Source organism: Telopea speciosissima, chromosome 2, assembly GCF_018873765.1.
Source record: "Telopea speciosissima isolate NSW1024214 ecotype Mountain lineage chromosome 2, Tspe_v1, whole genome shotgun sequence".
NCBI lineage: Eukaryota > Viridiplantae > Streptophyta > Magnoliopsida > Proteales > Proteaceae > Telopea > Telopea speciosissima.
This window is the reverse complement of record NC_057917.1, coordinates 52596300-52609731: the sequence shown is the minus strand read 5'-3', so window position 1 is coordinate 52609731 and position 13432 is coordinate 52596300. Positions and strand designations below refer to the sequence as shown.

The 13432-nt window shown below is 40.5% G+C and overlaps 2 protein-coding genes across 3 annotated transcripts in view; both read right to left on the bottom strand.

The window, feature by feature from the left end:
• LOC122650691 overlaps positions 1 to 4949 on the bottom strand; it is a 66680-nt gene extending 61731 nt beyond the window's left edge. For both annotated transcript variants that reach the window (XM_043844086.1, XM_043844085.1), the window contains exons 1-2: positions 4540 to 4949; positions 4310 to 4387 (exon numbers count right to left, since the gene is read on the bottom strand). In XM_043844086.1, the coding sequence (XP_043700021.1) occupies positions 4310 to 4387; positions 4540 to 4887 (426 nt within the window). In that variant the 5' untranslated portion in view covers positions 4888 to 4949. The remainder of the gene's footprint in view (positions 1 to 4309; positions 4388 to 4539) is intronic.
• A 2509-nt stretch (positions 4950 to 7458) lies between these two features.
• On the bottom strand, positions 7459 to 9652 carry LOC122649574. Its single transcript, XM_043842776.1, has 2 exons — positions 8534 to 9652; positions 7459 to 8374 (listed from the first exon to the last, which is right to left on the bottom strand). The coding sequence occupies exons 1-2, from the start codon at positions 9637 to 9639 to the stop codon at positions 7507 to 7509; spliced, it is 1974 nt and encodes a 657-aa protein (XP_043698711.1). The 5' UTR covers positions 9640 to 9652; the 3' UTR covers positions 7459 to 7506.
• Positions 9653 to 13432: the final 3780 nt, after the last annotated feature.

Sequence of the window (13432 nt, the reverse complement as noted above, 5' to 3'; positions counted from 1 at the left end):
AGACCTTCAACCATACTCGATTCTGATTTCATGCTCAGAATAAGTAGTTGATTTCATGACATGTTAATTCTGAATTTAGTAACCTAATCATATCTCTAAACCCTAGAATCCCCTTCTCCTACCTCCATTAGGAATTGTCTCAAATAACCTTATCATGCTGCCCAACTCATTTAACCTACTGCCATTCACTCAAACATCATAAAACGTATACCATTAGACTTCCCTACACCTGCCCATCATTACTATATAAGACAACCCTAACCTAAACCTAACTTTAACCCTAATTTTGACCTAAAACTCAAGTGTCACCCATTCGGATGACCTGTTCAGATTAGATCCTGGTTGAACTGGCTCCTAGTAGGTCTCCTACCTATCTAGGACTACATCATGTAGTCTGTCTCCTTAACCAGCCATTGGATCAGGCTATACTCACCATCAAAGGAAAGCTGGAAGATGGACAACAGAATACCAGAAGATGGCCTGAAGTCAATGGCCAGGTCGTGAGATATCGTGGCCTGAAGAATACTGCCACAGAAATCCAAAACCAGGGTGTCACAGGGATTACTGGAGTCGTAATCACCACCTTCTTGGAGAAATGGATGAAACAGACCTTAGAGGATTAACAGCAACTCAAATATCAGACAGGCACATCTCATTATCTCTCACAGCAATACAGACTGCAGGTTTATAATATAGAAACTAAAAGAAAGGAAAAGAAGAAGAGATAGGGAGGGAAAGGGTCTCTCACCCATGGCCTTTCACCATAACTCTCTCTCAGAACTAACTCTCTCAGCAAACTGAATCACTCACCCAAGCATAAAGCTTCTTCTCTTTTCTTCAAATCGTTAGGGGGAGACTCTAAGGTTTCGATTACATATAGCTACTACTGCTACTCAGAAAATAGAAAGTAATAAATTAGAAAGTCTCTAGAACGTCTCTGACAAGGCAATATCGAGAATTGTACAAAAAATAACTACGATCTTAGCTTTTCATCAAAATAGAAGGTACTAAAGACAAAAAAAATCTAAGCTAATACTACTGTGACAAAATCAACTAGAAAGCAACCAGAAATCTATGAAGAGAAGAGATGAGATGAGATCAAGGTTCTAAAACTCAGGTTTCAACCAGCCAGAAACCGAGATATGGTCGAACCCAGTGATTTTTTCCCAGCCAACTTGAGTTGGTGGTTTCAAGGCCCAGAAATGCTTTTTTTATCTGATTTTTTGTATACAGCCTATTTTTGACATTCTAAACACAATGCATGAACTATTTTCACACAAAAAACACTCAAAATGGTACTTGTGGTTTTTTACCCAAGTTTGATAGTGTATATTGTTCTTGAACATTGGCTAGAAACCAGGATATACACTTATTTATGCACAATATCAGTAAAGTAAATGGTTTTATATGTGGTAAAACCATTTAATTAAGATATTATTCATAGGTATCCAAATACCCCCCTTATTTGAATCAAATAAAAATACTTAAAAAATCAAATTCCAAAAGGATAAAAAGTCAACCCCGTAGTTCAAGAACAAAAAACTGGATTTTCGACAGTAGGTGAAATTTTCAACTTTCTAATGTTGGGGTTTTTCTCAAATCTATAAATTCCATAGATTTTAACATGGTAAGACATTGCCAAAAACCAAAAGTGCGGTAAAATATTCATTTGATTTGATGTCTAAAAAATTATTTTCATTCAGAGCCATTTTGACAGCAATCGCGCACACTAAATTAACTTTGACCAGAACATAACTCCTTCAATATAAATCAGATTTAAGCAATCTTAGATTTGTTGGACAGCATTCTAAATGGCATTTTTAAGGCGAAGATTGATGAGGGCTTGCTGCGTTTACATCATCGGTGTACTAATCCAACGATTACACATCTGTGTTTTGCTGATGAAAAGCTAGCTTTCAACAAATCCAAGATTGCTTAAATCTGATTTATATTGAAGGAGTAATGTTCCGGTCAAAGTTAATTTGGTTTGCGCGAATGTTGTCATATTGAAGGAGTAATGTTGTCAATAAATAGCAATGTTTTACCATATTAAGATCTATAGAATTTATAGATTTGAGAAATACCCCAACATTAGAAAGTTGAAAATTTCACCTACCGCCGAAAATCCAATTTTTTGTTCTTGAACTGGGGGGTTGACTTCTTACCTTTTGGAATTTGATTTTTAACTATTTCGATTGGATTCAAAGAGGGGGGTATTTGCTTATTTATAAATAATATCTTAAATGATATTAGGCATAAATAAGTGTCTGGCCTGGTTTTTGGCCTGGTTTCTGGCATAAATAAGTGTCTGTCCAGGTTTCGAGCCAAGTTTCCCCAAGTTTCGATGGTCTTCGACCGAGATTTGTTTCCATGGATGAGATGAAAGGGGGACTGTCTAGAGAAGAAGAATCAATACTACCAGTCTCCCCCCCCCCCCAATGTCTTTATTTATACTCATCAGATTACATAACTCTAAACTCCTATTTGTAATAGGAATTTGAGATAAAGTTTGACGACATTGTGGTCACAAGGATTAATCCAGCGAAAATAGCAAGACTGAAAAAAATACCTGGGAAAGGAATTTGAGATCAAGGATCTGGGCAAGCTAAGATATTTCCTTGGCATTGAAGTGGCTCAATGTACCAGGGCTGTATTTCTCTCAATGAAAATACACTATGGACCTTCTTTTAGAAACCGAGATGTTGGGGTGCAAGCCTGTTGACACTCCTCTTAAGGCCAATGTTCATCTCAAGAACAAGGATGGTGAACCAGTTGATAGGGGCAGATATCCGAGGTTGGTTGGTCGTCCATTTATCTCTCCCATACTCACTCAGATATTGCTTGTGTAGTCAGTTTGGTTAGTAAGTATATACACGATCCCTATTCCTCTCATATAGAGGTTATACTTGAAATCAGCTCCAGGAAAAAGGTATCCTATTTTCACCTCATACCACATGTGTGTCGAGGCATCTACTGACACTAACTATAAGCTGGATCACAGATGATCATTGCTCCACATCAGGGTACTGTACTTTTGTTGGTGGAAACCTTGTTACCTAGTTGAGCAAGAAAGAGGTGGTGGTCAAGATCAAGTGCTGAAGCTGAATTCAGGGCCATGGCATGTGGGATTTGTGAGTTACTTTGGCTTCAAGGTCTTCTCCAAGATTTGGGTGTTTGTGTTCAAATGTCGATGTTGTATTGCAACAATAATATGCTATCAGCATTGCCCATAATCCAATTCAACATGATCAGACAAAACATGTAGTGGCATTTCATTAAGGAGAAATTGTAGCAAGGACTTATTTGTATATCTTTTGTGAAGACCGATGATCAATTATCAAATGTTTTCACTAAAGGTCTTTGCAGTAAAGTTTTTCATCTTACTTTATGCAAGTTGGGCATGTGTGATATTCATGCACCAACTTGAGGGGGAATGTTGTAATATGGGTATAAGGGTATTTATGTCATTAGGGTTTCTATTCTGTTGCCCTAGGGGCATTACTATACTTGTACCTTCTATCATTTTATTATAAATAAAGGAGGCTATTGTCTAAGAGACACAAGTTAGTTTTCTCCCAATTCTCAACAGTTCAAATATATTTAGAGATGCTTAATTAGGGTTCCCTGAATTTCGGTCCAAAAACGACCATTTCACCACCAAAATGGCCAACTGAAATGTACAGATTTCGATCGAATTCCAATCGAAATCCGAAATCTCAAACTATGAATAGAAGTATATAAAAAAGATGCAATTGACACATTAGAAATGCATACTACATTTTCTTTTGGTAAGTAATATTTATGAATCTATCAAACAAAAATATTATTGTACGACCTCAAATGGAACTAAAGACTATAGTTGAAAGTTGTTAGATTCCTCTAAAATAGATTTGGCATCTAGCAAGAGTTGCTGGTACCATGTCTTGTCGTGTGCTGCTAAATTATGGATTATACTGATAATGAAGATATCAGGCACGACAACAAAATGGACCAGACTATCCAGGGGATCATGCGTAAGACTTAATGAAGTACAACCAGATCGTAGGGTTCAATATTAATGCATACTCATAGAGTGAGTTGTTGTCTTCGTCATATTTAGTCGATTATGACTATTTGCAACAGAAAAGCCAGCATTGCAGAACATGGCAATGTCCAATAACATAACAAGGCAATAATGACAAACAAGTTCACCCACCTCTTTCCTTCTCTCTTGAACTAAGTGAAATAACAAACTGAAGCGCAAATAAAAAGTGGAAAGTAAATGAAGAATTATAAAGAATAGAAGAAAATCATGAAAGAGGTAGCTCACCCCAGAGGAGAGGTCAAATCCAATGGCATTGGTCCCCACCCCGGACAAAAGCAACAGCGGATGATTCCTCCGGGGGGCCTGAAATTGCACTCACATAGTCATAAATACAAACAAAACGAACAATCAGTCCGCTAACAAGTTATAAATAGAAATTTTAGCAGCGGAAACAGGAAAAGAGATGAAAGGAGGAGAAACGGTGGTGGAAATCATCGTCAAGAGTCAAAATTTACATTGGGAGGAGGGTTGTAGCGCCAAAGAGCAAGCCTCCAATCGCCGTTGGCAACAGGTACGTAGTGAAGCTCATCGGCCGTACAAACCGAAGGCTTTGGGTTGGTGTTCTTTTCGACAGTCATTGCATCACCCACGACGGAGGAGGAGAAGGGGGAGGAAAAGGCCCTCACGCTCACTTTCCTACGCAAGCTCGACCTCAACCTCAGGCCCGGCGACTCCTCACGTGCGGCGGGTCCGGACGTCGCGATACGGTTATCTGACCTCGTCCGCTGCGGAATTGGGTGCAGATAACAGAAGGTAGCCGCCAGATGCAGCGCCGATCGAAGGTCCGATTGGATTATACTCATAGTATCCTTCTTTCTCTCTCTCTCTCTCCCTCCTCTTTTTTTTTTTAGACTTCAAGCTTCTCAAATTTTACAGATGCTTTTCTGTTGCAGTTTGCATCAGAAGATAGAAATCCGACATAATGGAGTTTATAGGACAAATAGATCTATGGCGCTTTTTCCTTGACCTGTTCAAAAGTGTTTTTTCTTTTTGTCCCTCTTGTCAATTTGAAGCTGAATTAGAATGGATAGGAAGATAGAATCTCCCTATCAAACAAAGTAGGTATTTCACACAACCCGACAGAGATATGGTCGTAGGATTTACTGATTTGGTACGAAAATTATCTCTTGCAATTTCCTGAATTCTACAATTCCCTTGTGCCGGTAATAAGAGGGGGGTGGAATGGTCATTGCGCTTCTCTTGTTAGGGGCACTAGAGAACTGGGCCGCTAGGGAATTGCATGGGATAAAAATCTGGATTTAGTATGGTTTAGGTTCAAGCTACAATTTACACTTTATTTGTTTCGATTCATTTTAAATTGACAATTTCTAAAACTAAAATCAAAATCGAACTAAATAAATTTTCATTTTTTAAACTAAAATCAAAACCAAATTGAATATTTTTTATTTTTTTTAATTCAGTTTTTTTTTATGGCAAGCAAAAATTATATAGCTAAGTAACGTAATTACATCCTAGGAGCTGGGAGGAAGTATCAGTTCTATACATTTGACAAGTTAGACCGTTTAAACGGTCAGTGGTATCCAAAAAACTAAGCAAAAAAGGTTGATAAGTTCGTGAAATGTGGGATCCTATATGAAAATTAAGCATCTTAAGTAGAGTGGGATTTGAGACCCAGATATTAGAAATCGAAAGTTTATGCTACTGTACGGCTTCCCAGCCTGCCCATAAGCCAAACACTTCAGCGTCCAGAGCTAAGGACTAAGCAGAGATCTGCAGGTGCAACAGATTTGTATTTTCAATTAAGGTTTGTGGATTTCGTTTCATCTTTGGACGAAATCCTAGTGAAATGCTACTTGAGATCAACACTGTTTGCAGCAGTTTTAGTTTTAATTCTAGTTCTAAATTGACACTCATACTTACGTTTATTTATATATATTTTTTTCATTTTTGGTAGGGTTCGCTCCCAGGCTGCGTAACTCCTGCACCAACCTGGGGCCAATGAAAAGGGTCTCCAATAAGGATGGGATTTTTTATTTGGGAGGGGGAGGCATTGTTATCATTTCGCCCTTCCTGTGTTTGGCCCCAAGCGCCACGTAACTTGGCAACCTTCTTTTTTATCAATATTCATTGTTTACCTTTCAAGAAAGGTTGACATGATAAATTTTCAGCTATATCGTGTACGTTGGAAGAGCCATGAATCATCTGATCCCCATAATTTTTTTTTAAGCCCTGACATTTTCATTACAACCATGGAATGCTTATTCCGCCTTCTATTTAGGTTTACCGTAAGCTTAAACTTTTGAAGGGCATCAAAGTAGCTCGGAATGTTCAAAAAATCACTCATTTACTTTTTGTAGATGATACTCTCCTATTTTATAGAGCTAATTTGGAAGACGTTGCCACGACCAAATCAGTGTAATTCTTTTTTTAAGATCACTCGTCAATAGATCTATTTTTCCAAGAGTAGTATCTTCTTTAGTCTTAACACTCCAAACTCTATTAGAAATTCCATTAAAAGATCTTGGGGATGATTGAAATGGAATCTGATGCTAAATATCTTGGTTCACATTTATTCCCTCTTAAATTGAAATCTCGGAGCCTCAATCATCTGCTACACCGAGACATTATCGAACTGAAAGTGCAATTTACCTTCTCAAGCCACCAGGATCCTCAGTAGTACCGCTGGGTGTGCGATGCACATCCTGCGGCACAGCAAAGGCCATGTGTGTCTTGCAGAGGATTTTTATCCGTTATACCATACTCATCAAATCTGTCCTAAATTCCAAATCAACTTATCTAATGTCATGTTTCCCGAAATCCGTATGCAATAAATTGGATTCCATTAATGCAGCTTCCCGAGTTATTGCATGTTTATGCAGATCAGATGAATCATGCAATAAGATGTCGAATAACTCAAGAGGGTTTAAAAAAATTGAAGTAGATTCCCTGGAGTGGAGTGTAATAGAGAATGTGCAAGCAAAGAGTTTGCAATAGTGATCATTAATCCAGAGAAATTCAAAAGATTACTCGACTGAAGCCCCATTTTAGCATATCGTAGACTTTAGACATGTCTAATTTTTCATGAGTCCGTCTAATTTATGGGCTAAGAATCCTATTTTGCTTCGGATAAGAAATTCAAAGCCATCTCTGTTATTATACATAAATTAATGGAGAAATTCAATCTTGGTATCTCCCATCTCCATTGACCAACTTCTATTTTCTTCCTTAGACCTCCATCACATTCATGGTTTATAACACACAATAAATAAAGAGACGATGACCCACTTCCTTATTCCCTATCACAGATACTTAGTTCCTATCTCAGATAGATTAAGAGTTTCTACCACAAACCAAAACCAATAACCAGACACTTACAACAAAATTATTAAAATAAAGTACTAAAATTTACCAAAATTGTTTCTTTCCTTCATCAGCGATCAGTGATGGATGACTCGCAATGGTTATGAAGATCTAATCTTCTGCTGATGCTGCTTAGAGTTGTCTGTGGGCAACTGTGCAGTAGCCTCAGATGCCACTGCTGATGCTGCTCCGGTCATAGTTTGATACTGAGGAGCCAATGTAGAAACTGAAGGCTGAGTATAGTATATCTGAGCGTGCGCAGGATCGGCGAAATCGTATGCATAGTTAGCAGCAACGGCGATCGACTGAGACGGGTGATGCATCGGATGGTAACCCAAAATCTGCTGCTGATGCTGATCCGAAGGCATATGAATAAGCGGCGGAGCTGCTGTGGTAGCCGTTCTGTACACATTGGCTGCCGCTTCAGGCCTAGCAGGAGGAGTTGCGGTCCTGGGTGGATAAACAGGCGCAGCGGGCTCTTTGAAAGCAGCTGCTGCAGCAGAAGTGACCATGGCAGAGTTGGGTGGTGTTGAGGGTCGGCTAGAAGGGACGGTTGGAATGTCACCTACATAGGATTGAACAGGCAAGTTGTAAGCTTGTGGTTGCCTAACAGGCAAGAAATACATTGGATATTGCTGCTGATCGAGTTGGTGAGGGAGCTGCTGCTGCTGCTGCGCCGAAGGGTACATTGGATAGTATGACGAGACGGGTACTGGTCCTGTGGCGTGATGGTGGATGTAATGCGTGCCTGCGGGGATGAATTGCTGCTGCTGGTGATAATCCAATTGTGAAGGCAAGACGTACCCAGCATCCTGAAGTTGCGGTTGCTGTATCTGGATCCTATAGCTTGGATCAGACATGTTAGCTTTCGGATCAACAGGAATCGCAGGGACCCTGTTGTCTCTAGCAGGAGATGCAGGTGCCACTGGATCTTGATAGAACACTGGTTTCGAGCGAGAATTGGCATCTCTAAAACATTTTCGAAACAATTCAGAAATCGTTTTCCAATCAAATAAAAACTGAATCAATCTGATTTAACATCCCAATCCCTCAGAAATATAGAAATGGAGAAATCGAAATAAACATAAAAAGAACTAAGAAGAGAAGAAGCAGGGAGATTGAGGATACCTTGCAGCTGCATCTGGGGAAGGTAAATCAACTCCCATCCTCTGTTGCAATTGCGGCTGTGGCAGCTTCCGGAAACCAATAGGGGCTCCGTGATCTGATCGCTCATCGTCCGAGTAAACCCGGCCGGAGTTTTCACTAGCAACAGTGGTAGGGTTAACCGTAACAGCTGCGACGGTGGTCGAAACAGGTCGCGGAGAAGTCAGGGAAACAAAACCCTCCTCTTGCTTGTGCGGAGCAGCGACACTCAACTGCGAGAAATGTTCCTCTAGCCCAACCTTTTGATCATGCAAGCGACCACCATCCTCAACATGAACCCGAATTGGAGGCAAATTACACATAGAAGGCGAAGAAGTTGTTGAACCAAAAGATGAATTGGTTTCCATCATCGGAGAATCCGACAGCGATTGAACATCTTGCCCAGATTTATTAACCTGCTTGTTACTGCCACCCAGGGAATCAGATTGAGCCTCCCCATCAGCAGAAGGGTTGACATGCATAACATCGTTCAGACCCAGCAAGCAATTAACGGAAGCAGCGTCAGCAGAAATCCCTCTGGGCAGGATTCCAGCACCGTTGAGGGCATCCAAGAACCAATTTTCCGACTTGGAATCGCTGAGGAGAGAGCCGACAGAAGCGGCCGTTTCGGGCTTGGTAGGGAAGAGAAAAACACGGAGGCGAGAGGGCTTCAAGGAGGAAGTGGTGGTGCGATCGTACTCTTCAATCATGTTCTCGAGATCTTCGTCGGTGGTAACGGAGATGAGGGAGTCAAGGTCCTCGTTAGGGAGTTGGTACTTGAGGGCAAAGGAGCGTCCATTGAGGAGGCTGCGAGAGAGCCGAGAGGAGAGGTCTGCAAGGCTGGATTGGCGTTCCACTACCACGATTCGGGTCTCACCGCCCAGGTAGCAGAGGGACTTGTCGTGAGGGCGAGGAACGATATGGCCGCCGTAGCTACACATCAGGCGCAGTTTAGCGCCGCCAGGGATTGGAGGGAGAGGCTCGTCCCAGGAATCCATGTTGCGAGACCTGGGAGACGAGTCCACCGAGTCCGGGTAGGCGAGATGGGTGGCGGACGCCACCGCCGGTAGTGAAGGAGCTAGTGGGTCCATGAGGGAGTGCGAGTTACTGCCTCTTGCCTCCTGCACTACACAAAGAACGGAGGGAAGGGGTGAGCTTGCAGAAGGTTCTAGCTCTTATACTCATTTGGAAAAGTAAAACTATTAACCCTTTATTCTAATTCTATTTTTAATTAATTAATTAAATCCTTCCCCCAATCCCCCCAGCTTTCCTTCCAATACAGTTTACCTGTAACCTGTAAGAGATAAACAGAACCCAAGAGAGGAAAGCTTGGGGATGCCAACAGAGTTTGTAGAATAGGTGCCTCAAGTGGAAATACAGACAAGAGAGTAAACGAAGTTGCCCTATCACTAGAGGAAAATTATCACCTCCAGTTTGCTGACTGGCCCAGTTCCCCAGTTCCTCTAATAGGGGGATGGTGGACCCCACCTAGGTAGAGTGTTTGGGCATGGGTAGAGAGGTCATTTCAGCCCCCTTTGTTAAAGGAACTAGGGAACTGGGCCGGGCAGCCAACTGGAGGTGATAAAGATCCATCACTGGAATGGAATTTTTATCACCTCCAATTCGCTATCCGTTTCAATTTTCTCTAATTCCTCACATAGTAGCATAAATAACCATCCTACCCCACCTTGGGCAATATGTCGATTCCCTCCACTGAAATGACACTAGTATCCGTAGCGGGTGATACGATATCGATATCATGCATATCAGTTGTATCAGGTCGATAAAGGATCAAAACATCTTTTTTGTTTTTTCGAAAAGATATATGTATTGTATCAATCACCCAAACTGTATTGGTCAAGTATTATGTCGATTTGAATTGCTCGATATGATTGATCAGATATTAATACTAAAAACCGTGCCCTATTAAACATGATTCTAAGTATTGATATGGTATAAAAGTATCAGTACGGTCGTTGCTTGACATTAATATGATTACAAATCGGATGGACCAATCAAGAAATGGATCAGACAGACTAATCTGCTTGATACGGGGCACCGATCGATACTCTCATATTGATACTTATAAATGCTATCAAACTGCCGGACCTTTATCCGTTGTTGTGCACTGCAGCGCTGCTGTGCCATCGTGCGGCGTAGCAGCAGTCATGTGTGAACAGTGGAGCCCATTGTGCATACATGGCCGCTGCTGCATCGCATGATGGCACAGTAGCGTTGCAGTGCACAGCAGCGGATAAAAATTCCAAACTGCCTATGTTAGTGAGGTGTGTGTTTACATATAACCTGCACAATACTACAGAATCAACTTCATGAGACTGGAAAAGAATCAGGTGATGAGCCTCTATCATGAAACTCAGAGTTGTGTATATTTTAACCATCTGATTTTATCTATTGTTGTTGGCACTTTTGAGTAAGAGATCGCTGCTTGGTCGTGAAATCCCTACATCAGTACGGGGGCCAATGAGAGTGTATGTATGAGTATCAAAATGGATGTTTTTTTTTTTTATTTCACATGAACAAAATGGTAAATTTGTATGCTCCTATGTCTAGGTGCAGGAACCATGAATGATGAAACCAAGCAGCTCTCTTTCTTCCATCTCCCCCCCTTACTATCATGGAGATTGACATGAGTGGGTATCGAATTTTTTGTTCCTTCATTCTATTGGGAAAGCTTACAAAATATCACTTGTATGTTTTCTTTTTTTTTCTTTTTTTGCTAGAATATCACTTGTATGTTCAAAGGTATGTTAAGACACACTGAACGTATCAAATAATCGATTTGGGACCTTACCTTAAAGGCTTTAGGCTGGACTTTACCTTAAAGGCTTTAGCCTTGACATAATGGTAACCGACCATATTGAAGTGTGTGTGCCCTGACCTACAAGGCCCGATTATCTAAACGATTGATAACAATGCAAGGCCTTAAATTGATGGGGCCTGATCAAGCCGATCGAAACTGACCAGGCTTGACCGTTGGCACCCTATTACAGCATGCGTCCCTCTTTAGACTTCATTTTAAGTTTTTATAGAAAAAAGGCTGCTATTGTTTAAGTGTGTATTGTCTACAAGACTAAATGTAGACAACGAAAGAAACTGAATTAGATGAAAGTAGCCTTGAATATTGGGCCGAAACCATAACCTGAATTTTGTTAGAAAAACTCTGTTTGAAGAAGGAAACTTCAAACTGCTTTGAACGCGATCTCGCTATCTTAAAGGAGATATTTGCCCCACACGGTAAATTCACCTTTAGGAATCAACAAAGCAATAAATATAAAACACAGAACTCCACTTAGAGATACTGAATTGCAAGAGAGAGAGATAATTCGTTTGAACACAGGACTTCTATTTTATAGAAGTGGAGCACCTCTTCTGAATAGACATATCTATTCATTCTGTATCCATTAGATCGATTGCCATCCGATCTAACGGTCCAGATTAAACCAGAGATGAACATGTTCACAACAGTCATATCCTATCAGATCGCTTGCATCGTGATGCAAAGTGCTAAATGCGTGCGTACGCCACTAACGCCTCTACAGCCCACTGCCCACGCCGCGCGTGCGTGTGTGCGGACGGCTACGCCGTCCTCGCATATACACCGTAGAATGTCTCCCTTTTTCGATTTAATTCAAGAGATAAAGAAGGTAATATAATAAATACCATTTATAACTCTTGTAGTTTTCCGATGTGGGACTAAAACACTTTTCCCAAAATAACAAATTATTTATCTAATCTCTCATTTATTACAATCTATCTAACAATTTTATTGGAAATATGTTATCTAAACCATACATAAAACTACATGTAACAAGAAGGTGCAGATTACTTATCTGACTTGTAAACAAACCAAGATTGAATATATAATTTCAAGCATTTACATCGCGTCATGAACCTGCAATACATGAAGACAGTCAAGGAATCGGTGGGGCTAAGTCGTGCCACCAATTACTTTTCTTAAGATCATAGACACCACGCATCCCTTATGGTGCAAAATGAGTTCTTACCAATCAACCTCCAAGATAAAATAGCCTTGTAGCTACTCGGGACATGTTCGGGCTATGTTCACTTAATAATAAAAACAGACTAACAAATCCTCTCAAAACAACGAAAAAATGGAGGTTGCCTTCTGCCATCGAAGGGGATTGAATGATTGAACAGAAAAATCTCAAAAGAGAATGTGAGAAAGTAACAACCAGAGAGTGTGTAAAACACTTGTATAATCACTCAATAAAGTATTCAAAAGCGTCTTCTATCTACATAGGAGAAGACCCCTTGAAAACACCCTCCCAAGGGTTGTGTCCCTCTAAGAGGCACAAAGAATGAAGTTGTCCTTGACGCCAAAAAAGTTTTGAACGGCACAAGAAGAAGATCCGTTAACGCCAACGACACATCAGTCGTACACTACAAACCAACATCCAGCATCAGACAAAGAGTTAAGCAAACCAACTAGGTTTCTAAAAAACCTTGAAATAGAACACTCTCTGGCTGACGTCAATCAAGCCACAATCTATGCCAAAAACTCCCTGTCTGACGTCGGCCCAAGAGTAAACCAGATCGCGTCTGGACTGAAGCAAAAACACAAAGATGTATTTGAAATTTCAATAGTATAAAATACAACAATTTTCAATAAAACATTCATATTACAAGGGAAAAGGTTCTTTTAGCTAGCCATTGAGGAGGGTACGCTAGCACCCTCTACGTCCTTCCCTCTCCTCATATGAAATGATTTTGTTATCCTCCTATGTATGATATTATTTTGTCGCACCTCATTGGTATGTTCGTTTGCTTAAAAAATCCTTCCCATACTATAAATTAAAAAAAAAATTATAGTTGTTGCGTGTGAAAACCTCCGGTGCTTGGTTC

Bases quoted from the DNA above. Each gene is read 5' to 3' on its own strand.
- LOC122649574 (XM_043842776.1), bottom strand. From the start codon at position 9,639: ATGGACCCACTAGCTCCTTCACTACCGGCGGTGGCGTCCGCCACCCAT. The intron at 8,375-8,533 runs GTATCCTCAATC...AAAATGTTTTAG, and splicing joins TCCCCAGATGCAGCTGCAAG to AGATGCCAATTCTCGCTCGA.